This window comes from Asterias amurensis, chromosome 7 (assembly GCF_032118995.1).
Source record: "Asterias amurensis chromosome 7, ASM3211899v1".
NCBI lineage: Eukaryota > Metazoa > Echinodermata > Asteroidea > Forcipulatida > Asteriidae > Asterias > Asterias amurensis.
In genome coordinates, this window is record NC_092654.1 from 23030797 (window position 1) to 23055915 (window position 25119).

At 38.8% G+C, this 25119-nt stretch overlaps 1 protein-coding gene across 3 annotated transcripts in view; it reads left to right on the forward strand.

The window, feature by feature from the left end:
* The window catches only part of LOC139939360 (uncharacterized), a 64307-nt gene continuing 39188 nt past the window's right edge, over positions 1-25119 (forward strand). For all 3 annotated transcript variants that reach the window (XM_071935171.1, XM_071935172.1, XM_071935173.1), the window contains exons 1-4: positions 1-179; positions 21348-21562; positions 22318-22441; positions 22954-23161. In XM_071935171.1, the coding sequence (XP_071791272.1) occupies positions 21429-21562; positions 22318-22441; positions 22954-23161 (466 nt within the window). In that variant the 5' untranslated portion in view covers positions 1-179; positions 21348-21428. The remainder of the gene's footprint in view (positions 180-21347; positions 21563-22317; positions 22442-22953; positions 23162-25119) is intronic.

Genomic DNA, 25119 nt, shown 5'->3' on the forward strand with positions numbered 1-25119 from the left:
GCCAGCTGAACGTCTGACTTTGGGTACGTCAGCGGCAAACTAGATGACTCAATAATGTAATGCAAGCGTCAGATCACAACCACTTGATTGTTACTGCCGTCTGTTTTGTCTTAGCGAGAACATGATTATGGATTATTCTTCGGATATTTATGGGAACATGAGGTGATCGAGTTGTCGAGGTAAGGTTGGAAATGTTTCGTTAAATTTCATTCATTTATTTGTACACACGTATGTACTCCTAGAACTATTTCGGTTTCGTCCGGCTATCGTCTCCCGTAACCTCATAGGTTTATATCTCTCACGCGTTCAACGACCCATGGTTCAATGAATTTCGGCATCAGGAATCTCTCTTTTTTTTTTTTTTAATCTCGCCAAAATTAGGCTCTATGTGTCCTTTGATGTATCAATGTGTATTCTTTTGACCAGAGAATCCACTCCACAATCTCAAAAATTGTTAAAAATGAAAAGAATTTATCATTTTTAACAATTTTTGAGATTGTGGAGTGGATTCTCTGGTCAAAAGAATACACATTGATACATCAAAGGACACATAGAGCCTAATTTTGGCGAGATTAAAAAAAAAAAAAAAGAGAGATTCCTGATGCCGAAATTCATTGAACCATGGGTCGTTGAACGCGTGAGAGATATAAACCTATGAGGTTACGGGAGACGATAGCCGGACGAAACCGAAATAGTTCTAGGAGTAACACGTATGTATCGATCATAGTATGAATGATCATACACCAACATCATCATTTTGTCGTGACATGACTGACACGGTAAACCATTTGTTTGAGTTAACGAACGGTTCATTTATTGTTCCATTGAGTTCCTCCATGATTGCTCTATATGTTGATTAAAGAATGCCATACTTTATGTATTAAATGATGTATGTATTACATAGCTGAGTATTTGGGAAAGATTTCCGTATCCTGCCACCACTTTTCCCTCATTTTTAACAGGAGGATCTGATTTGAGCAAATTAGATTTCGTAATGAATGAATCAAGTTCAAAAGGTGGTGGCAGGATACAGAAGTGTTTCCAGTATTTTGTGATTGAATTCAATATTATTTCTATACACTGTTCTGTAATACTGTCGGCATTGTCTTGTATTTAAAACTAAGTTTTCACCCCCACATTTTTATTCATTTCTTTGTTCTATAAAGGAAACTGTAAAATAAATTAGAAACTTACATTACACACCACAGTAGAAATGTCATCAGAATTTCTTACAACATTACATTGACTTATGATTGTCTGATGTCTAGCATGTCACACAAACCAAGGAGAAAGTTAGACCCAGAACTGGGGCGCTGTACTCCTTTTTCCCCAACAATTTTGTCATTATTGGTCTAGTAGTAGTACGACGATCTGACAAAATTTCAAAAAAATGAGTACAGCGCCCCAGTTACTGGGTCTAGCCCCTCTTGGAGAAAGTAAAGCTTGTAAAACTCAAACTTTTAATGCAAGGGGAAGTATACATGTAATTGTCATACTTGTCTACGATATGAAATAATTGTACAACAAAATTACGGAAAGATTTCCAGATCCTGCCACCACTTTTTCACTCATTTTTTACTTATTATTGAGTAAATTAAAGCCATTGGACCCTTTCGGTAAACAGTGTTGTCCAAGGCCCACACTTTGTGTACCACAACTTCTACATCAAATAACAAACCTGTGAAAGTTTAGGCTCAATCGGTCATCGGAGTCGGGAGAAAATAACGGAAAAACCCACTCTTGTTTCCGCGCGTTTTGCCGTGTCATGACATGTGTTTAAAATAAATCCGTAATTCTCGTTAACGAGAATTTGTATTGTTTTGCTGTTTTCTCAAAAAGTAAAGCATTTCATGGAATAATATTTCAAGAGAAGTCTTTCACCATTGCCTTCTGTAAACCCTGTAAGTTATGTGTAAATCTGTGAACTTTTATTTTTTTTCTGAACCGAAAGGGTCCAAATGCTTTAAATATTAATTTATTTCATAACAAATGAAAAAAGTGGAGGCAGGATACAGGAATGTTTAATTCAAGATAGTCTGTCACATTGTATTTGTCTAGTCTAAGGCCACAAATTTTTTGTTTTTGATCGTCCTTTTTTTTTGCTGATGGGGGAGGGAGGGAGTTTTGTTTTTTATAGTTTTGTTGACATGCCAAATATGAAATCAAGAATAAAGAAATCATCACAATCACTATAAAACAGAGGGTTTGTGTGTTTTTGATGTTTTTAATAGTTTTGTCAAACAAATTTCACATCTAGATGACATTTTCTGTAAACTTTTTCAAACAACTAAGCACAGTGTAGCCCAAGTAAATATTTGAAGAACTGTTCTTGCTTTGCCAACATGAATCAAAACCTTCTTTAAACATCTTTTCAAGGTACATTGTGAAAAAAATATCAGCTGAAAAGGGTGTTTTTTATGAAGAAAAAAAAAAGGGGAAAAAATGGGGTCGGGGGGTTTTGAACGGTCGGGCGGGGACGATCAACAATTTTTTTGGTCTCACATTTATACAGGTACACTTACAAACATGTACTATCACCTTATGAGTGTTTACAAGAAAAAAAAATTAAAATAGAACCAATACTCTCCCAGTCAAAATACTTTTAACAAGCATAAATTTTTATTTGAGCCAATATTATTGCAATTGTAGACCAAGCCGTAAAGGGAATGTTAGTAGGGCATCAGTATCAGGGAGACAGTCTACTCATAAAAGTGGATGTTTTATGAGTTGAGACGAGTGCGTGTATAGCTGGGTTTTTATTGTTGGTTTCACATCATATTGATGTTGTTACTGGACCTTGTTTGAAGCCCTGTATTAGTAAGGAAAGCACACCTGTTCTAAATAACTGATGGAGCCCTTGCCTCAAAATATCCCATGGCACCCACAGCAATTGCTGTGGTGCTCTGTGCATTTGCTGATGTGCCGTTTGTAAAGTTCCAATGCAAATTAAAATTTTCCTTATACATGTCAATAGGAGTGCCCCTTACCAGATGAACATTGCTGTGCCCCTTTCAAAAACAAAACTCAAGGCTGGAGCTGAGAGCCTTAGAAGCCCTAGCCCAACTAGCCAAAGGGAAAGCCCAAGTCCTTGTTTCGAAAAAATGGCCTACGTGTAGATAGCTGTATTTAGGCGGTGGACAGAACCTTTGATCTGAATGCTTCCACATCCGATAGCATTGACTGTTGATTCGCATTAAATGCACGCATGACCGTGATCTTATGCTCCAGATACATGTTATTTGCTCTCCATGGTGGATCTACGTTTAAACAACATCAACCAACCTTGGTAACATCTTCATCTAATATTGAAGCATTCACAAACGCTACAATTTCCTGTTTATTAGAATGTGTAAACCCCATGGTCAGGTGTCATCTGGCTACATAGGTTTATGATTAAAATTACAATATGACTTCGCGACCTCCAAATAACTCAAGAAGTGTGAATTTATAACAAGTGGATGGACTAAGTTTGTATGGTTTGGCAAATGATTTCTGTTGCATGTTAAAATGCTACACAAGGAGAGCCCAAGTTCATCTTTGAGCAGATAAATTTAAATTTACTGTAATTTTGCAGGAAACCGGTCAAAGATGGTACATGTACCGGAATGTTGTATGATGCTTTGGCCAGTAACCGTATTCTGGTATAAGCTTAGTTTTGTTCTGCTTACTGTTTAGCAATTTTTTGTACTTAATAATAATAGGCATTGTAATGTTGGTGGTTTTTCAAAAATATTAATGAGCATTCAGAAGTGTGTTTGGCTTAGAGTTTAATCAGCTCTTGAAACTGCATGTGTATGAGGAACCAATTTAATTAAAAGCACAATATTGTGTTTTTTTAAATACAGGGCACCTAATAGCAGCAACAAAGGATGAATATAACCTTTTCTGATCCATTTAATTGTTTCGTGCTCGAATCTGTTTCAGGACCGGTTTCAGCTAGTATTCAATGTCCACAAAACCTGTTTAGTCTAAGCATGGAGCATGGTCTGAGTATTGCAAAATTGATAGACGGAATTGTTCCGTGTAGTTGTACTTTTTATTTCTGTAGGCTACACACATCAGTGGTTCTTTGACAAGCCCTGCTTTCTAAAAGACCCCCACCACTTAACAACCTTTTAGTCTTACTTATCATTGGATATCTATTATTGATAGATTATTGAGTGGAAATAAAGTATTGATTGAGTCATACTGAACATCTCGGATCAATAGCCAAAAGGTTTGATGATCAAATTCAATCCTGATGAAATGTACCACTGATATTCACCAGAAATTGTGAGCTTTATCATAAAAATACCCAACAACAGTCATGAATGTCCTTCTTTTCCCTTCTTTTTACACTCTGGTCAATACCGTAGAATTCTTTCATCTGTACGCAATAACACAGCAACAGTAGCACATAAGGTTAAAATCTTATCTGTAATATTTAATCAGTCAATAATACACACAGTTTATTTTCGGTGAATAAATACTGGATTTTTTTTTGACCAAACAAGTTTTTTATTTGTAACTGGTGTGGGTGGGTTGATTTAATTTAATTTTCCTGTCATCACAATGGAGGTCAGCCCTTATGAAACTGGATAATGTGGCTAGTGCTTTGTGATGAAGAAAAAAATACATAAGAGGCGTGATTGTGAATGGCTGTGAATGGCTCTTATTGAAGGGGAGCGCTGGAGCGTACACAGGAAGGTCTCATTTTGGGGAAAGCGTTGGTTGAAAGGTCACAACAGGGTAGGGTTTGGGTTGCTCCTGTGGGACACGTAGGGTCTGAACTATTCACTCTTTAAAGAGAAATTTCCACAGGTTAGTTTCATTGTATACAATTTAAAACAATAGAACAGATCCTAAAACCAAAGGTTTATGCACATGAACGACATTGGTAACAGTCAAAGACCAGTATCCGCACTTCATATGACCCAAAATGACCCAAATTACAGCCCAATTGGTCTTCACATGAGAAAATAGTGGACAAAAATCACCCTGTTTTCATTGTTTTCAAATAATCTGTTTTTTGACTCGCTATCAACTATAGCATTTCACTTGAAAATATTCCAATCTTTCATCATCCTCAATTTCTTTACCATCAGGTTATGTGTAAATCTGTGATCACAGGCCTGTATGCTTCGTTTTTGAAAAGGCAAGGGCACCAAGGCATTTTCTCTTTGGCAAAGGGCACCCTATGAGGAAATTGTAAATTTCTACTGGAGCATTTCAAGGGCACCAAGATAATGGCAAGGGGCAACAGAGGCAATTGCCGCTCTTGCCTCCGTGAAGTGTCAGGCCTGGATCATAAATGCATTTTCAATCTTATATTTTCGCACCAATGTTGTGCCAGCTCGTTAGATCATAGTCTAGTTACCCCCCCCCCCCCCCCCACCCACCCCCACGCCCTCCCCTACTCTCGATCATAAATCTACATCAATGTAGACCAGACTGAGGCTGGATAGTCTGGGCATCTTTGGTATGAGTTCTGTTGTTTGTTTGCAATTGCAGACATACATGTAAGGAATATGGCCATGTTATGGTGAAGGCTTAGAGTGCTGCCGAGTCTCTGGCTTGAAGTGTACTCATTCCTTCAGTACTATTGTCCAACCCCAAGCTATTTAACACTGGCTCTTTTTTTAGTACCCCAGTGGGATTTCATTGCCAACAATTGTTAGCATTCACACTATTTGTGTACCTAAGGAAGGTCAGCAAAAAGTGAAAATGCAAAGTCTGTTAGTACATGTAGCCTACTGCTTTACATAAAGTCTGCAGCCTAGGCCTATCGCTTGTAGCCATAAAGTTGGTTTCCTGTTATATTGCAGGGATTGGGAGCAATTGTGGTATGGGTGCCAATTACAGTACACTACCAAGCTGCCAAGGAAATGCTTCCACAATACTTGTTGCTAAGATTATAAAACTAAGAGCATCCTGTTTTGTTGTGAGCTGTTACAGATTGTAAATTAAAAAAAAAAAACATTGATGTGTTGCTTCCTATAATGTATCGTTTTTAATCCATTTGGCATAAAATGCATGTCATATATTTTATACATCACAGGAATTTAAGGCTAAGAGGCCTAGATTCTACAAAACAGGGCCAGGGGTGGATTTCACAAAGGTAGTCCTAACTTAGGACTAGTCCTAGGCAATGCTAAGAGATAGGACTGGTCCTAAGTTAGGACCAGTAACCCATCCTAACTTAGGACTGGTCCTATCTCTTAGCATTGCCTAGGACTAGTCCTAAGTTCAGACTACCTTTGTGAAATCCACCCCAGTGATGTTTTATCAGAGGAGATTTGGGAGCTAGATATTTTCTTTGACCCAGCCTAACCCACACAGTGGAACCATACAACCTCCATGGTGGAACTAACCATTGGTGTTGGCACTGTATTAATCAATCATTGTCAGGTTTCCATTCTTTGGATCTCAGTGAAAAAAGGGCGTCAGTTGCAAAAGTGAACCCCACGCTTACAAAGCTAACTTCAAGTTCTATTCTTGTCTGGTTGTACTGTACGTACATGATACAATCAGCCGTAGTAAACGATTGAAGCTTAGGTGTGATCTCACACTCTGTACACTCCCTACTGTGCATTCCTTGAAAAGTTTTGGTTGAACTTTTCACACTTGCTTACTCATGCAAACTCCTACTAGGAAAAAGCCCCAGTGGTTTACAAACTGAGTGCTCATTTTCCCCAGGAAAATCAGCCTTCTCCCTTAACAGTAGTCTACATGCTAGCTAAAACACCTTTTAGAAACACTTGTCATACTTTTCTCTGAGCGGTCCGGCTGACTACATGTAGTTAAAGAGCCAATAAAGGATGATCCACCCCAACTCATTTTAGAGATAGTCATATCTACCTCCATGATTGGTCATACATGGTGTTACCGCAAACCTTTCCATAACTATGTACCAGTGATGAGGAAGCTGAGTGGACTTTGGAAATGACAAGCTAATCTGGTCCTGGTGGCCAATCACTGACAAAGTTCAGGGCGAACCCTGAAAAGTAACATAGTGTGAAATGAGCATTGGTGGCAGTGGGCTGATCACCATGGAGCTGTGTTTATGAAGTGGCTCAGAAGTGTGAAAAGGGCTTTAAAAAATAGTGTACATTGTGACTGAATCTGAACCATGATGTTTAGTTCAGCATGTTGGACATGTACCATGGATGTAGCATTACCTAGTGGCAGTTTTCTTATGGATAGGAGTTGTTTACTCTATAATTTTAGTGCTGCCCCTGTGTGGAAGTCTTGTTTGTCTTATCTGAAGTCTACTCACTGTGTTCATTTGGTATGTTTGTACTTTTTGTGTATATGTGCAGTATGTCCCATATGGTCCCATGGAGGTAGAAATAACCATGGTATAGCTGCCATTTTCACATTCAGAAGATGTGGAGTGGCAGGCCTGGTACTTCAATCTTGAAATCCTGGGGTGCGTTCCACTCGCACAAACGTTGCCAACAGTTGCGCTCGTTCAGCAACAATTTCAAGTGGAACGAAATGTGTGCCGCCACCGTTTGCGAACGTTTGCGAACGTTGGCGAACGTTGGCAACTTTACGCAAACATACTTCTGAGGTGTTGGCGAGTGGTTTTTAAAATGGCGGACAAGCAAAAGGTATAATTTCTTTGTCACAAACATAATTACATTGTGTTTTCGGTGAATGATAATGGGGATTTGAAATAACAAAGTTAATTAGTTGATGTAATGATGTCAAAAAGAGGACTATTACAGCAAAAACAAAGTAAAAAAAAAAAACTACGTACGGTGCGCGCCATCTTCATTTCAGGGCGCCGCCATATTGACATCACGTAATGCGCACCAATCGTTCCAAAGACAAACAACGTTTGCGCAAGCAGTTGCGATACGTTTGCGCGAGTGGAACGTACCCCAGGTACTTCAATCTTGAAAGAGCAAGGGCACAAAGTCATTTTCTCATCTGTAATGGGCAGCTCATTGAGGATATTGTTCATGAATCACTTGGTTCTCCTCAGGATTTGTTCAAAACTGGGGAGTATTGTGGACCCAAGTTGCTAAATTCAATTCAATTCAATTCTTTATTCGTCATGCCCAGCATGAAAATCACTTTCTTGATTTGCACATTAAAATACAGTTATTAAAAATAGCACAAAACATACATGCACCGTAGACATTAAAACAGCAACAATGTTATTAAAATATCACATTGCACAAATAAATAGTTTTAAAATACACCGGAATTAAAACATACATCAAAACAGAAAATAAACCAAGGATGACTTGGGAAGGAAAGGGGGTTGGAAAAGGAGAGAAGGAAGGGTGGGTGGGGGGGGGGGGTGGGAAGACACAACATGTGAACGAGGGAGAGGCCATAGCTGACATGGATTGGGAAGTACGAAGCAAGTCATCTAATAAAATTGTTGTTGAAATAATAAATTGCACTGGGTAAGAAGGAGAGGCGATGACGATTAGTGTTGGATTTGAGTTGACGCAATCTCCCAGACTTATTAAAAACAAAAAGTGTATGAGGTGGGTGGGTATCATCCAGTTGTATACTTTCGAGTTTTGACACTAGAGCTACCTCGTAGAAGGAACCTAAAATCCAAATGACGCCGAATTGCAAAATTCGCGCTAGTTTGTGCATGGGAAATCCTTTGAGGCCGAAAGGCAATGACCCAGCAAATGACCAGGCAATATCCAGACCTACCATGCCTACTGTCATGCCAGATCTGACCTCCATGTTAATGATTAGATGGCCGAACACAGACAATGTTCTTATTGGTAAACTGGAGAACAAGACTAACATATTTGTTTATTACCCTTTAACCATGGAGGAAGAATATTTAACTGAATGTATTTATGTACTGTACTTTTCTGAGTCTTGTGAAATAAAATCCCTGTCTGTATTACTATAAACCAACCATGGTTAAATTCAAGAAAAACACTTCATGCACCGTTCACACTAAAGTCCCAAAGAAAACATCTTGAAAACCTTTTCTTTCAACAGCTTGCCCAATTATAAGAAGAAGCAGCACTTGTGTGGTTATAGGCATGGGCCGATGCGTCAGTAGCTATACAGTACTTCAGCTGATGATTTGTCAGTCTAATATGGCCATCACATGGAAGACATTCCATCATACCTTGTATATGACCTCCTTTGTGTGTATTCAAAACAGGTGTCACTTCAGTGAGCAATAGGCTTGTAAAGTGTTGGTTAATAACTAATGACTGTCAATTTCTTGTATTAAATACAGACTGTAGGCGGCTTGTAAGCCACTTACTAAAGAGTTGAAAATGACAGCTGGAAGCTTCCTTATAATGCATCATCACATGTACTTGACAGTGTCTCTGTCTGTAGCCATACAGACAGTATTCATTGACTCAGTGTTCTTGTATCTCAATCAATGTAAAGACAATGGCACACAGACTTGTCAGTGTAACCGGACTTAACGTAACCAGACTATATTGACTGAACCTGAAGCCCAGTTCATACTTCGTGCGACACGAATCTTGACGTCACAAATTCGCAAGCAACGAATAATTTGCATCAGTTGACTTTAAGTGCGCAACTCGTGCGAAACATTTTGCTGCGAAAACAGCCCTGTGACGCCAAAAGTTGTTTCGTATTCGCATTTGCAGGAAGTATGAACCAGGCTTTTGTGTTTTTGTATCTCTCAATCAATGTAAAGACAATGGGATGCTCTATCGCACGGACTTGACAGTGTTTCAGGACTTGACAGTTTAACCATACAGACTTGGTATTTATTGACTCAGTGTCTTTCGTGTCAATCAATGTAAAGACAATGGAATGTTTGATTGTTTCTTCAGAAATGAACAAGTTGAAGACGTCTGTACAGTTGTCAGTGGGTGGTACCATCGCTCCAGTGTGGTACCATTGCTCTTGCCATCGCTCGAGCCTCTATGGTGGTACTGATACAACAACACTTAATTTTCAAATCATGGCTTGATGGAGAATCTCATGGGATTTTAGATTAGAGCTGTATTAACTACTGTGTTGAGAACTACATGTTTAACATAACCAAACGCATACTTCACAGCAAGTCTATGCTGTGTGTGTGGAAGTTCACACAAAATTCTTGAAGTGAGCATTTTCACTGTCCATAAAAATTGGCAATAGGCCTTGAGTTGCAGCATTCAACACCTAGACAACCATTATGATACAAGAATAGATCTTTATGTGGCTAGAAATGCGACACAACAGAAAAGACCCTGGATTAGGACTGAATTTCCATAATTTGTTCTCTTTTCCTTGAAAAAAATTAATTGTGAGAGTAAAGTTCAGTGAAGATTGAATACTCTTCGCTGTACGTCAATTGGTTTGGAACAAATTTTCTGATGTAGATATATACATGTACAGGCACGTGTGTTCAGCTACATGTATGTGTTGTGCTTTTAAAAAGGCATTGGACACCTTTGATAATTGTCAAAGACCAGTATTCTCACTTGGTGTATCCCAAGCATAAAATAACAAACCTGTGAAATTTGGACTCTCAATTGGTCATTGAAGTTGCAAGAGAATAATGTAAGAAAAAACACCATTGTTGCACAAATTTGTTTGCTTTCAAATGCATTATAAAAGGCTTTCAGGCCTGAAGTCTTTTAATATTAGGTGAGAAATAACCTCTTTCTCAAAAACTACATTACTTCAGAGGTAGCAGTTTCTCACAATGTTTTATACCATCAACAGCTCTCCATTGCTCGTTACCAAGTGAGGTTCTATGCTAACAATTATTTTGACTAATTACCAGTAGTGAGTGTCCAGTGCCTTTAAAAGCAGCTCTAGGAAATTTATCAGAAATGTTCGCATAACTGTCAAATCTCACCCGCTGTAGTTGTAAACATTGATCACTATGAATCGGAAAGGAAAAAACAAAAGCTGCATTACAAATGTCCTACAGTTCTATTTTGTTTTACAGGCAGGTCGGATATTCCTACGACATTAATCTGATTTCTTATTGTGTATGTCAAAATCAAAATTATTATAAAATAGCTTGGAAAAGTATTAACCAAGGCCCAATTTCATAGAGCTTCTATTTTTCTTCTAAGCACAACTAAGCAGGATACCAGTTACATTTTGTACTAATGGTGTTTTAGCTGGGAAACCTTATTTTGGAAAGCTTAATTTTGTGGTGCTTAGCAACTTAATGTTGTCCTGTTTGTCATTATCTACTCAACTTCGGTGTAAATTGTTATTGTCTTTACTTCATCTGTGGTTTGCCATTATTTATTCATTACCATGTATATTAACTTTAATGATGTACACAAATGTAACTTTATGGCAACATTGAAATAAATGTATTGAAATGAATGAAATATGCTTTAAAAGCAGCTCTATGAAATTAAGCTCAGTACTAAAGTACACCAGCACTGTACTCCATGAAATGTTCCTGCTGCTTTTCAAGGGTCCGTATCATGCTTGTAAATTCAAGGCATATTAAGGTATCATGTTTTATTTGGATATCGTTTTTTGTTTATTGACATTCCTAGAAAGGTCATAAAGGTCAGACTTCAGAGATATCAGATGTACTTGTTTAATAAAATCTCAAGGTTTCAACCTTTGTGAGCAAACATGATACCAACGAAGGAAATTAGTTTGACAAATTATGAAAATAACTACATGAATCAAACTCTAGTGCGGGTCCATATTTAGGTTTACAGTTGGGGTCAAAGATGTAGATTGGTAAATTTTTGTTTTAATAATGACCAATGAGTAGCACTGCAGCTGTCAATAGTACTAAATATTTTTAGAAAGGAGTCCCTTCGAAGTAGTATAGTTTGGATTATATGTGACTTTTATTGTATCTTTAATAGGGTCATTCCGTGTCAAGTCGCCTAATGGGTTAAACACCATATTGGTTATGTTGTGTTTTTTGGTCGACAAGCTGAAAATTCAAATTTTAACTCCAGCCAATAAATGGTTTTGGTGCAACATCATGCCCTTCTTCAGCGATTTTTGTTTAAAAAAAAATGCAGCCGGCAATATTCAAACAAGCATAAAATTGGTAACCACTGGGTCAAATTGGTTTGAATTTGTGGTATTGGAAAGGGATTGCTTATATCATCAGTATTACAATGAAAATCCACGACCCAACATTTATGGAAAAAGTTAGCCTCATTGTGCTTTTAATAAAGAAATTCTTGAACTTGTTACACATGGTGAAATACGGACCCTTTTAAAGATTTGACACCATGTCAGCCACTCCCCCTCCCAACAGTAGCCGGAATAAAGGTTTCACCACAAATTACCTGAATTTATTTGTAACTGGATTAATTTAAAGAACATACCATTTCCTGTCATTTAAAAAGAAAATCAATCAATAAAACTGTAAAAAGGAAACTGCACTTGACTCTTTCCCACCCACACGCACCCTCGCCCAACCCACTGTTTTTATAATTCATTACAGTTAAAGCAAGGTCTTTGTAATTATGCAAGGTTCAGGTTTATTTATTACAGAACAATTGGCGCCAATAACAGGATGGATAGGAAACGAGAAGAATGAACTCACTCATTCGGGTAGAGACTGAAAACCCAATTCACATCATGTAAGGCTCCGGTCAAAGGTGGGATTCGAACCGGGTCCACAGAGGTGAAAGGCAGGAAAAAAAACCACTGAGCCAATCTGATCCCTAATTAGGTACACAATTTTCAAAGGGCGGCAATTGACACTATTGCCCCTGGTCATGGCCTGGGTGCCCCTTGAAACATTCCGATAGTAGTTTTCAATTTCCTAGTAGATGTGCCCTTTACCAAGGAGAAAAACGCCTTGGTGCCCCTTGCTAAGCACCAGGCCTGCTTTTAATTAGGGAATAACAGTGCGAGTACCCTGTCTTCACTGCGTGGTAATGACCGGGTTGGTGGCTGGTGCTGTTAACGGACCGAGCCGAAGGGGAGGTCCGTTAACAGCGCCAGCCACCAACCAAGGTCATTACCACGCAGTGAAGACCGGGTACGAACACTGTTATTCCCATTAATAAATACCTTTTTTAGCGAATTAAACGGCTAAAATTGTCCAAATTTTGTGACTTTTCTCTCGGCGGTACTTCCAGACATGTTCAGGGGCCATGTTTGAGCTTTTGATGGTTCCCATCTCTTTCGTGCGTTAATCACATTACTGATCTTTGAGACCAGTGACTCTTTTAAATAATGATCTGTTCAGCGCCTTCACTGGGGTCAAAGGAGGCAAATGATTGGACGATAGCTGTTCCTTGTGCATTAAAACGCGCGCATGAGCTCGGCGTCAGTTCATATGCGCGCACATGTTACACGCGCGCACTCGAAATTGATACATTTTTTAGCGCGCGTACGTGCAAGTGCGCGAAGTTGCAATGAAACTAACAGGGATATAAATAAGCGTGCGATACAGTACAACGCGCAAGGTTTACACAATGTATGCTGATTTAGTGGCCACTTATTCGCTATTTTCCCAAAGCCTGTCTTTATACCAATGTTAACACTCCCACACGTGACCGGGTTTTGACCAATTAGAGACTTGAAACCGTCCAAGGTATTTATTAATGTGCATTACTGGCTCTGTGGAATGCTTCCAGGTCACAGTTGAACTGTAGCAAATATTTGGGGCAACTTTGCGTTTTGTTTGCAAACAAAAGCAGACTTTTGACAAATTTGTTTGGTGTAAACGCTTTGTAAGCAAATTATTTTGGCTTTTTATTGTACTCAATGATGGTTGCTAGGAAAAAAATTCTGTAAACAAATTCAAACAAACATTGGCTTGGGTCTTCGTGCGTTAAAATGCATATTACTTGCAGTCAAGCAAAACCCCTTTCACTTTAGAGGAAATCTTTTAGGGGGAAAACAAACTAAAACATCAAATTAATGTACTCAACTTTTGTTCAGTATACATGTAAGCCTGCATGTCAATTGTAAGAAACACTTTTGGGTTGTTTCAGGTGCTAAACAACCGTTGGAAAAAATTCCAACATGACAGCTGCAAAGTAGTTTGTTATGTTTACTGTTTAATACAAGCAACTCACTGTGTAGTATAAATACCACCAGTATTTACTGTAGACAAACCTGTATTTACCTCAAGTATTTATGATAAACAAACCAGTATTTACCATGAACAAACCCCCAAGGAAATTAATAGATTTCCATGAACGATTGTCATTAAAGATGCTATGTCAGATTTTTGGCCGATTTGACCCAAAAATTTGATTTAAAATTCAATAGGTATTTTGATGGGGGTCGAGAAAGTTACAAGCTTTCATTTGAGCCATTGCTCGAAAAAGTCCGCCAATTATTAGTAGCAGTGAAATAAAGTGCTCAAACTTAGTTTTTGTCTGGATCCCGACAATATATCACATGACCAATTCTTATGTCTTTTATAAGAAACGTTTAAAATTTTTGTAATGGTTCCTGACCATTAAAAGTAAAAGTTAAACTTTTTTTCGTTAGAGCGGGTGATACTCTTTGAAATACCATTCACTCACAATAATCTATTTTTTAATGTTTTGGGCCAAAAATCTTACATCGCATCTTTAAAGGAAGGGTGATAAGTTTTTATGGTCCTTAATTTTTGGAGAAGTTGGCAATTGGTTACTTCTCCAAAAATTAATGACCAAAAAAACTTACATGAGATTAGCTCTGCAGCTGTGATGGTATAAACTATTTTGAGGCTGGATCCTCCCTTCCAAGTAACATGGTTTGGATAGATTTTCCACCCAAAAGATTTGAATCAGAGAAATAATTCATGGATGAAGCGTCTCTTAGATTTCTGAGGGTTGGTGCCCGGTAGCAAATACTCTGGCAAGAGATGTGGTTGGTACCCGCTGTCAGCTCACTAAACATGGATGGATTTAACGTTCATGTTAAATTAAAATACCATGGAATGTTTTTTGCAGGTTAAAGGCACTGGACTCTTTTGGTTATTGTCAAAGGCCAGTGTTCGCACTTGGTGCATCCCAAAATATATGCATAAAATAACAAACCTATGAAAATTTGGGCTCAATGGTCATCGAAGTGGCAAGAGAATAATGACAGAAAAAAACACCATTGTTGCATTACTTTGTGTGCTGTCAGATGGATAATAGCAAGGCTTCAGGCCTGAAGTCTTTTAATATTTGAGTGAAAAATTACCTCTTTCTCAAAAACTACAACAATACTTCAGAGGAAGCCGTTTCTCACAATGGTTTATACTATCAACAGCTCTCCATTGCTCATTACCAAGTAAGTTTTTATGCTAAAAATTATTTATTAGTAATTACCAATAGGGTCCAGTGCCTTTAAGGTTAAGATCAACATACAATGTGAAAATGTTTAATGGCCTAGCTAACTGGAAAAATGAATATAACTTGTTTTCTTTTTACCACCGGTAGTCGGTCGGTTGGTAGTCGATCTCGGGTTCACTCCCAGTGATTAACCACATACCAATGTCAAGACGTCTTTCTCTTGGTCGTGGTGTTCTTGGTCATAGGTTTTCTTTGTCATGGTTTCACAACACTGAATCATTAGTTTGAGGTCGCGACCTCTCTATCCTTGTTAGAGGCATACTGTGATTTGAGACAACAGTTGTAATGGTTTGTTCTATGGGGGAAATTAAGGCTCAGACCTGGTGAGATTTGCCCTTTCTTGACAGCATACTTAAAAACGGAAAGCAGGGCCAGTTGGCTTGTTCTACTGTTCTGCTAGGCTTATCACTAAAGAATTAGCTGTTTAAATTGACCTAACGGTATAAATGCAAAAAATAGTTGACGGCCTGACTTTTTGAACCTAGGAGAGTCTTTCTTGAAGGCTAAAGTAGGGATGATTTCCAACATGGAAGGAGCCAGCTGGACCACTTGGAGAGAATTATGACTAGTCCTCAGGTGAATTTGGCCAGAGGACCACTGTGATGGATGTATGTTGCCAGGCTGCTGACAACATTTTCAACTGACGACACTAACAATAAACGAACAAAGTGGAACTAACTACCCGGTACTCTCGTTCAACCTGGTGGCTCTATTAAACAAAGTCATTGAGATTTGTTTATTGACTGTTTTGTTAACTCAGTTATCAACAATACAAAGACTGTCTGTGACTGTAGAAAGCAAGATACTTGTATTTTGTTTTAAAAGGTAAGGCTCTCTCAGAGGCCCATTTATGGATTTGTAATTTGTCAATGAAGTTCATCTTTGTGATTAGCAGGAACATAGAGTTTGAAGTTTATAAAAGCGGGATCACGGTTGCGACTGCTGTATGAGGATGACCGATCTTTACATTTGATGAATTGAATTCATAATTGTTTAAGGTACATTTATCATCATCTTACAGGCCTTCAAGAGTTTTATCATTGAAAGGGCATGGGTATTTTCATTTTGCAATTGACACTTCCACTGGAAAATCTAACAGGCTATGGGGAAACTAAACGCACAGTTTAGCCAGTCATTTTTGATGTGATAACACGTTAGGCACCAAGTGCTGGGCTTGTGAGGGCTTATTTAGCCATTAATTCAGGTGTCACGGCAAAATAACTTCAACAAATAACTCCCTTATGTCAGACAATTTTGTTATCAAATTCCCCCTAAACCCTTAAGATTAAAGCCCCTGGACACTTTCGGTAAACAGTATTGTCCAAGGCCCAAACTTCGTGTATCACTTATCACTTAAAATAACAAACCTGTGAAAATTTATGCTCAATTGGTCATCGGAGTCGGGAGAAAATAATGGGAAAACCCACCCTTGTATCCGCACGTTTCGCCGTGTCATGACATGTGTTTAAAATAAATCAGTAATTCTCGATATCGAGAATTGATATTGTTTTAATGTTTTCTCAAAAAGTAAAGCATTTCATGGAATAAATAATTCAAGAGAAGTCTTTCACCATTAGCTTCTGTAAACCCTGTAAGTTATTTGTAAATCTGTGAACTTAAAAAAAAATTATGTTCCGAAAGTGTCCAATGGCTTTAAACTGTTTATAAATCCCCAAATTGGACAGTAAGGCCTTCAAATATAAAAGTCAAGTAAAAACATTCTGTGGACCTTGTTTCAATTCAGCGTGCTTAGGTAAAGCTTCCTTATCATGGGTCCAAAATGCCCAACAGTTTTGAACAAGCCTCAGGGGAAGAATCCTGCTTAAACACTAACTTCCTAAAATTTGCAACTCATACAGGGTGGCCTATGATGCATTGCAAGTGACGTTGCAATGTTTTGTTTTTCATGTTTTAGTATTTGTTTTCAAAGGCTTCAAATCATCATCATTAAGTCTGTTCCTTTTTAAAAAGAAACCCAAACCATAAACAAAAACAAAAACCACACACAAACAAAACAACAACGCAACAACAACCACAACCACAACCTGAATCTTTAGCAGAGTCCTGGTCTGGGCGTCTATGGTCGGAGTACACGAACGTGGATTGCATTTGAAGGCAGTGGACACTATTGGTAATTACTGAAAATAATTATTAGCATAAAACCTTACTTGGAAACGAGTAATGGGGAGAGGTTGATAGTATAAAACATTGTGAGAAACGGCTCCCTATGAAGTGATGTAGTTTTTGAGAAAGAAGTGATTTTCCACGAATTTGATTTTGAGACCTCGATTTAGAATTTGAGGTCCTGAAATCAAGCATCTGAAAGCACACAACTTTGTGTGACAAGGGTGTTTTTCTTTCATTATTATCTTCCAACTCCGACGACCAATTGAGTTCAAATTTTCACAAGTTTGTTATTTTGTGCACAGGTTGAGATACACCAAGCGAGAAGACTGGTCTTTGACAATTACCAATAGTGTACTGTACAGTGTATTTTAGTAATTAATTGTCCGTAAAACAAATCTCCAACAGAATTATCCCTCAACAAAAGTGGTCCCGTGCGGCCACAAGTTCAAACACCTTAAGAGGACACCTGAAAGGGGGGGGGGGGGGGTCCGGATGGCCAGCTAGTAAAAACAAAAAATCAAGATAGACTAATATAATGATAAGATAACTGATTCCCAACCACCGCGGTGCACCGGTCATTATATAATTATAAAGAGATGATGTTAGCAGAAATTCCTACGCATTTGTTTCACCTTGATGCAAGTTGATCAGGAAGTTACGTTGACAAGGTAGAGGAAGTGCACCAACTCTTTTTGTTAAGAAACCGCCAATCTAAACTTTATATAAACTGTGTTTTGTTCTCACGGTGTATTTGTAAGGGATCACCGGTTTTATCTTGGTTTTGTTTTGGTTGTGAGTGATTCGTATCCTGCAAGTGTTTGTCACCGGTGTAAATGCACGTTGTACTTTATTTGTTATCTTGGTTGTGCTGTATGAGAGTGTGGCTTTCAGCTTGCTAGAGTTCAAGTAAGTAATATTGTTGAAAGTTCACATTTTTAAAAACATAGACCGTACATTAATCAGTCTACCGAATGTAAAACCGTCTACCGTACGTATGTACTGTAGGTATTACGTTCATGTGAGTACATACACTGTACCTACATGTATGACGGCAACTGCATCATGTGGTAATGTACACACTGTAGTAGCCTATGATGTGAGTTTGTAAGTTTTTTATTTAGAAAATACATGTAGTCTGTGTTTTCTGGTGAAAGTTTCATGTAGCTACGGCTTTTCTGAATTCTTGCCTGCAGGGAACTAGACCGAAGAAGATGGTCATGTAATTGTGTAGCTTGTGTAAATAATACTAGGGTCATTGGTCATCTACAACAAAGTTGGGCAATTTGACAAGTCTGATACCTCACAAAGACAACACAAGCAATTGCCCCCTTTTACCCAAGTCATTGCCTCGGTACCCCTTGAAATGTTCCAATAGAGATTTACATTTCTCTCTTACATATTGTAGAGAAACCCTTTTTACTAAGGAAATACTGGTGTGCCATTGCAAGAACCAATTATCCCTGGTGTATATATCTGTTTTTACAATGTGTGATAACGGTTTTGTACTACACTATATCAGGCCTGTACATGCTTCGTTTTTGAAAGGGCAAGGGCACCAAGGCATTTTCTCTTTATAATAATATCAAAGTCTTATATACATTGTAGCGCACGTATCTACCAAACAAGGTACTCAAGGCGCTGATTATATACAAACTTTCAGAAAGATAGGTTATTGCAGTGATGAATTCTGAGACCCAATTATTTAGCACCTTATAAGGGTTTACAAGGTGCTACGGCGCATTAAGCAGCCACAACCAGGAACACCGGGGCGAACCCCTTCTCTTTATGATAAGTGCACTGGGTTCTTTTACATGCGTTACACAACACATGGGACCAACCGCTTTACGTCCCATCCGAAGGACGAAGCAATGGTTAAGTGTCTTGCTCAAGAACACAGTGTCACGGCTGGGGATTCGAACCCACACTCTGCTGATCAGAAACATCAGAAACATCAGAGTTTGAATTCGGTGCTCTTAACTGCTCGGCCACGACACTTCTTGCCTCTTTGGTAAAGGGCATCCTATGAGGATATTGTAATTTTCCACTGGAGCATTTTAAGGGGACCAAAGCAATGACCAGGGGGCATGGAGGCAATCGCCTTCGTTGCCTCCTTGAAGTATCAGGCCTCTACTGTATGTTCATACGTGTGTCCAAACATTCAGTAAAATCAAATACACACTGAATAAATGACACTACACTATGTACATTTGTGTGTAATTCAATGCTTGTTTATAAATTCTGCGTTGGCACAGGGTGTCAACAAATATTGATTTGTATTGGATGAGTCATTAGGAATTGTCTGTCTGATTTTATCTGTGACCTTAAATTTGAACAAGTAATAACCCATTGTTCAGTGTGTATCTGTCTGTGATATAAAAAATAGGCAGTGTCCTACTATTAAAGCACATGTGAGCATTTCTCAGCATGTTCAAGGCTGAAATTGATCATGTTGCTTTATGTTTGTATTTTTGTATACAGTGATGTACAGCTGCTGTATAATAAATCTACATCAATTAAAGGAACACGTTGCATTGGATCGGTCGAGTTGGTCTTTAAAAAGCGTTTGTAACTGTTTGTTATAAAATCCATATGGGTAGAAAGATGTTTTAAAAGTAGAATACAATGATCCACACACATTTGCCTCGAAGTTGCGTGGTTTTCCTTATACTTTGCAAACTAACACGGTCGGCCATCATAAATGGTGTACCGTGTTTGTCGACGAGGGAAAAGGAAAACCACGCAATTTCGAGTGATACTTGTGTGGATCAACATATTATACTTTTAAAATATCTTTCTAATCATGCATTTTATAACAAAGGATTACATATGCTTTCCAAAGACCAACTCGACTGATCAAAGGCAACGTGTTCCTTTAAGGGCCTCCAAGTACAGTCATGTATGTTTTTATTCAAATGTCGTTAACAATTTACGACTGCAGATTTTTACGACAGCACGGGTTCAGACCCTAAGTGCCATTAAATATGTATACATGTATCTTCGTTAGTTACAGTTGTAAAATTTTGAATTAATATTAATTATCTTGTACACAGCACAATAATTAACAATGCTGTTGTTAAAGGACAGTGAACTTTGTAACTTGTTAAGTGTTTTGTCACTGAAGTTGTAAGTACAGTAGTTTATGTATAGCAAGGCCTCAAAATAACCCTCAGCACCCACAGCAATTGCCGTGGTGCCCCTTGCAAAGTTTTAGGACAGGTATACATAGACCATGGCCTCGAAGAACCCTCGGCACCCACAGTGTTTGCCGTGGTGCCCTCTGCAAAGTTTTAGGACAGGTATACATAGACCATGGCCTTGAAATAACCCTCGGCACCCACAGCAATTGCCGTGGTGCCCTCTGCAAAGTTTTAGGACAGGTATACATAGACCATGGCCTTGAAGTAACCCTCGGCACCCACAGCAATTGCTGTGGTGCCCTCTGCAAAGTTTTAGGACAGGTATGCATAGACCATGGCCTCGAAGAACCCTCGGCACCCACAGCAATTGCCGTGGTGCCCTCTGCAAAGTTTTAGGACAGGTATACATAGACCATGGCCTCGAAGAACCCTCGGCACCCACAGCAATTGCCGTGATATACTGTGATTTTTCTCTCTGCAAGTTCCAATACAAATATCATATTTTCCTCAAAAAATAATTGTTGTTATCCCTGATATCATGTGACCTGTGACATGACATGCTTTCAAAAGAGCAACCAAGCCTGCAGGCACAATTTCTACACAGCCCAATGGAAGAGAATCATAAATCAACTTTTTATATGATGAAGAAACGGGGCTCATCTCCAACATGTCCAACTGATATTTTTATTAGTCTAGAATTTATGTGGCCCTTATGACATGAATTGTAAAATCCCAAAATGACCACTGGAATATATGCATTGTACAATATCACTCTTTATGTAATCGTAGATTATGAAACAAGTAGGCCCTATTAAAATTTGTATGTAAAATTCAAATGAAATTATCACCTTTTCATTTTCAGATACATGTAGTGGTTCATCCGACCCCCAACACTCAACTCTGAGGCTCTTTCATCACTGGTATTCCGCATCACTGGTTCACCATGCCAGAGCAAACCAGTGAGGAAGTAGCGGCTCAGCTGTTTGACCGCTTCGTTCAGGCTGGTACCTTCCACGCCTGCATGTCATCATTCCAACAGATTTGTGACCATCTAGGACTCAAACCCAAGGAACAAAAGTAAGCAAGTCAGTTGTTTTTTTAAATAAATTTTCAAATAGTTTCCTTGGATCTTGGTTATTAAATGAACTTTATAAGTTAACAAAGTACCGTTAATTATCAAATAACAAAGGACAAGGAAAACGACTGGGTAACTTTTTAAATGATTCTGGGTTGAACAAAGAAAAAAAATACTAGAGCGGGATTCAAACCAACGTCATCTGGATTAATGCTGTCACTCTACCAACTGAGCTATCTAGCCCTATGTTGGTGGTGTCCTGAAACTTATTCTAAAGGTGCTGCCAAAATGAATAATGACATTGACAAATAAGAACCTATGTCATTGAAAAATAAGATTCCATCTTGCAGAAAAACCTCAAAAGTATGCTCTTATCGTCTCCTGAAGACGATCAGAGCAAACTGATCGAATTGTTGAGTTGTCAACCACAACCATGACTTTTCGGAACAAGACTACTCAAAAGAGATTTGCACAAGGTGCTACTGCAAACCTAACCTAACCTTTAGACAGAATAGCCTACATGTAGTTATACAAGAGGGGCTCGCGCTCTCTCGCGCTCCAGGGTCGATGACCTTTATCGCAGCAACGAATCTGATAACAAAAACTGTCTTCCCTTTTTTGCAGGAATTTCTACCCTCTGTTTAAAGCAAAGGTAGCGACATGGAAAGCAAAGTCACCGTGGGCCAAACCTGATAAGCGGTGTGGCAGGAAAGAATATAAATCTGATAACAAAAACTGTCTCTTTCCTTTTTTGCAGGAATTTCTACCCCCTGTTTAAGGCAAAGGTGGCGACATGGAAAGCAAAGTCACTGTGGGCCAAACTTGATAAGCGGTACGGCAGGAAAGAATATAAGAAGGGGAAGGCATGTACGAATACAAGGGTATGTTTATTATTCATGGAAATACTCCATTATGTTTCTAGTCTCTCTTCCCCCCCCTTTAATATACCCCATTATGTTTCTAGTCTCTCTCCCCCCCCCCCCTTTGAAGTCTTAAAAATAACCAAAAAAAAAACCCATAAATAAATAAAAAAGATAGAGCTAAACAATAGAGAATCATAAGCCCTTTCGAAAGTTCACAGCTATGAGTACAGCTTTTAGTCTCTTGCTTAGGCTTCGGCTTTGGCTTTGACTTAAGCTCTGTCTGCCTGTTTTATGCCTTGTACTGAAAGTTTACATTTTAAAAATATTTTATAGGAGCACAATCATATTATCTTGGATTTATATACTCAAAGGCTATGTATGACCAAGCAATTTTTGTTTGTCATCACCAAATTTGGTAACATACCAGTAACATTGGATTAGAAACGCATGAAAATGTACAACAAATTTGTATAAATTTGCATATTATAGAAATATCAAATTAAAGAAATATGTTGTTTTTCTTTGTTGAGGTTCTCATCATTGGAGCCGGCCCAGTCGGTCTCCGCACGGCCATCGAGTGCGCGATGCTCGGCACAAAGTGCGTCGTCATCGAGAAAAGAGACAGTTTCTCCCGGAACAACGTGCTGCATCTTTGGCCGTTCCTTATCACGGACCTTAAGAATCTTGGCGCCAAGAAGTTCTTTGGAAAGTTCTGTGCTGGTGCTATTGATCACATCAGTAAGTTGGATTCTGTTTGTTCTCAATATTTGTACCCCTAAAGTTGTGTTCCCATTGGCCTGTTCGTTTTGAGTACTGCAACTTTTCTGTAGAACGGCAAAAATAATTCCAATAGGAATGCATGATAAACTGACCCCCCTGTCAACTTACCGCGACCATGATGTAAAAACCAACATGCCGAAAGAGGACGCGGAATACTTCCTCGCAGCCACAGAAATTTAAGAGGGCCCCTATAAGGTCATATGGGAACAACTCCTCGCTGTAAACCTACCACAACCACACTGTTAAACACTATGCAAACATTGTGGAATATAAGAATATTAGTTATCAGAACAGTCTAGGTTCAAATCCTTGGATGGGACGTAAAGCCTTTGGTCCTGTGTGTTGTGTAATGCACGCAAAAGAACCTAGTGAACTTATCAAAAGAGAAGGGGTTCACCCCAGTGTTCCTGGTTTGATTAATAGCATTGCCCCACAGCACCTTGTAAACCATTACATGGTGCTATGAAAAAGTACTTGGTCCTTACTCATAATTCAAACGTAGTCCCACGTTATACCTTGCAGGAAATACAGTACAGTGCCAGGATTTGCAAGCTATAGAAGAAGCCACTATTGTTTATTATTAGGTGCAAGACCTTGTTTTTGATTTGTCACAATTCTTCCTCTGCAAGAGGGTGCAATCATCCACGAACCTCTCTTTCAACGGCCCCATGAACCATCCATTGGACCAGTCGGTGTTCACACATCTTTTAAAGTCATATTATGTGGTCTCCCCTCCCCTCATTGTTATTTTGTGTGAACATGCAAATGTTGAAAACTTTGTTTAGCGCCAGCTACTAGAAACACTCAGCTTTTGTAAGATCTCTTGCATTGTGTGCACAAATGAAAAATGATCCTTTCTTGAAAAGTGTTTGAAACGTAATCCCTCATGAATTATGCATTGATGGATTAGGATTAAATCTCTGCACAAAGAGCCAGTACAAAGCCACCTGGGTGCTTAAGCCTATCCTTGACATGGGAGAGTGATTACTCGAGGATTACATCAAGTGTTGGATTAGTAAAGATGTCTGGAGATGGTGGGGGATTGATAATGAGTTGAGACAGGGTGCTGGTCAATGGTCAAACGAACATTCAGCCTGTGTTTGTGTTGTGGGATATGGTGATTGGGGGAATGAGTTGAGACAGGGCGCTGGTCAATGGTCAAACGAACATTCAGCCTGTGTTTGTGTTGTGGGATATGGTGATTGGGGGAATGAGTTGAGACAGGCGCTGGTCAAATGAGCATTCAGCCTATTGCTGGTCATGCTGGTAGGGGTCAAGCGGGATAATCAATAAAAACAAATAAAAAAATAATGTTTTCTTTAAGGGAATCAAACAAACCAACCCAAGACTAGCAGCCTCTTGTCTGTCTGTTCGTTGTTTCGTGACCGTTTTATACACGTAAGCCATCTTGAGATATGGTGAACACATTCACATGACACTGTTGGGTTTGGGTACATTTGTCTGTATACACTGTATACCCAAACTAAACAGTGCAAATCCTATAGTGTCCGCCATATCTCAAAAAGGCCTATTGTCATTGGTCAACCTTGTTTCAATAGTCGAGTTGTAAGTGTACAGTACTTGTGGTTGCACATGTACCGTGTCCCCTCTATCGAATGCAAATGCAGTATTCCCAGCAGATTTCCTACCTTTTAATAATAATTGTAATAATAACATACAATTTATAATAATAATAACAATAATAATAACATACAATTTATAAGGCGCACAGTATCTGGGATGGTACCATTCAAAGGCGCCAGGTAGTAGTTAAAAAGGAGGACAGTTCTGTTTAGAACCAAGTAGTCTCCTGAATTATGAAAATCTTCTCCGAGTATAAAGCAAGACATTTCACTAAAGAACAAGATCTACCTGGCAAGTAGATACACACATGGTGTTACTGCAAACCCAAATAC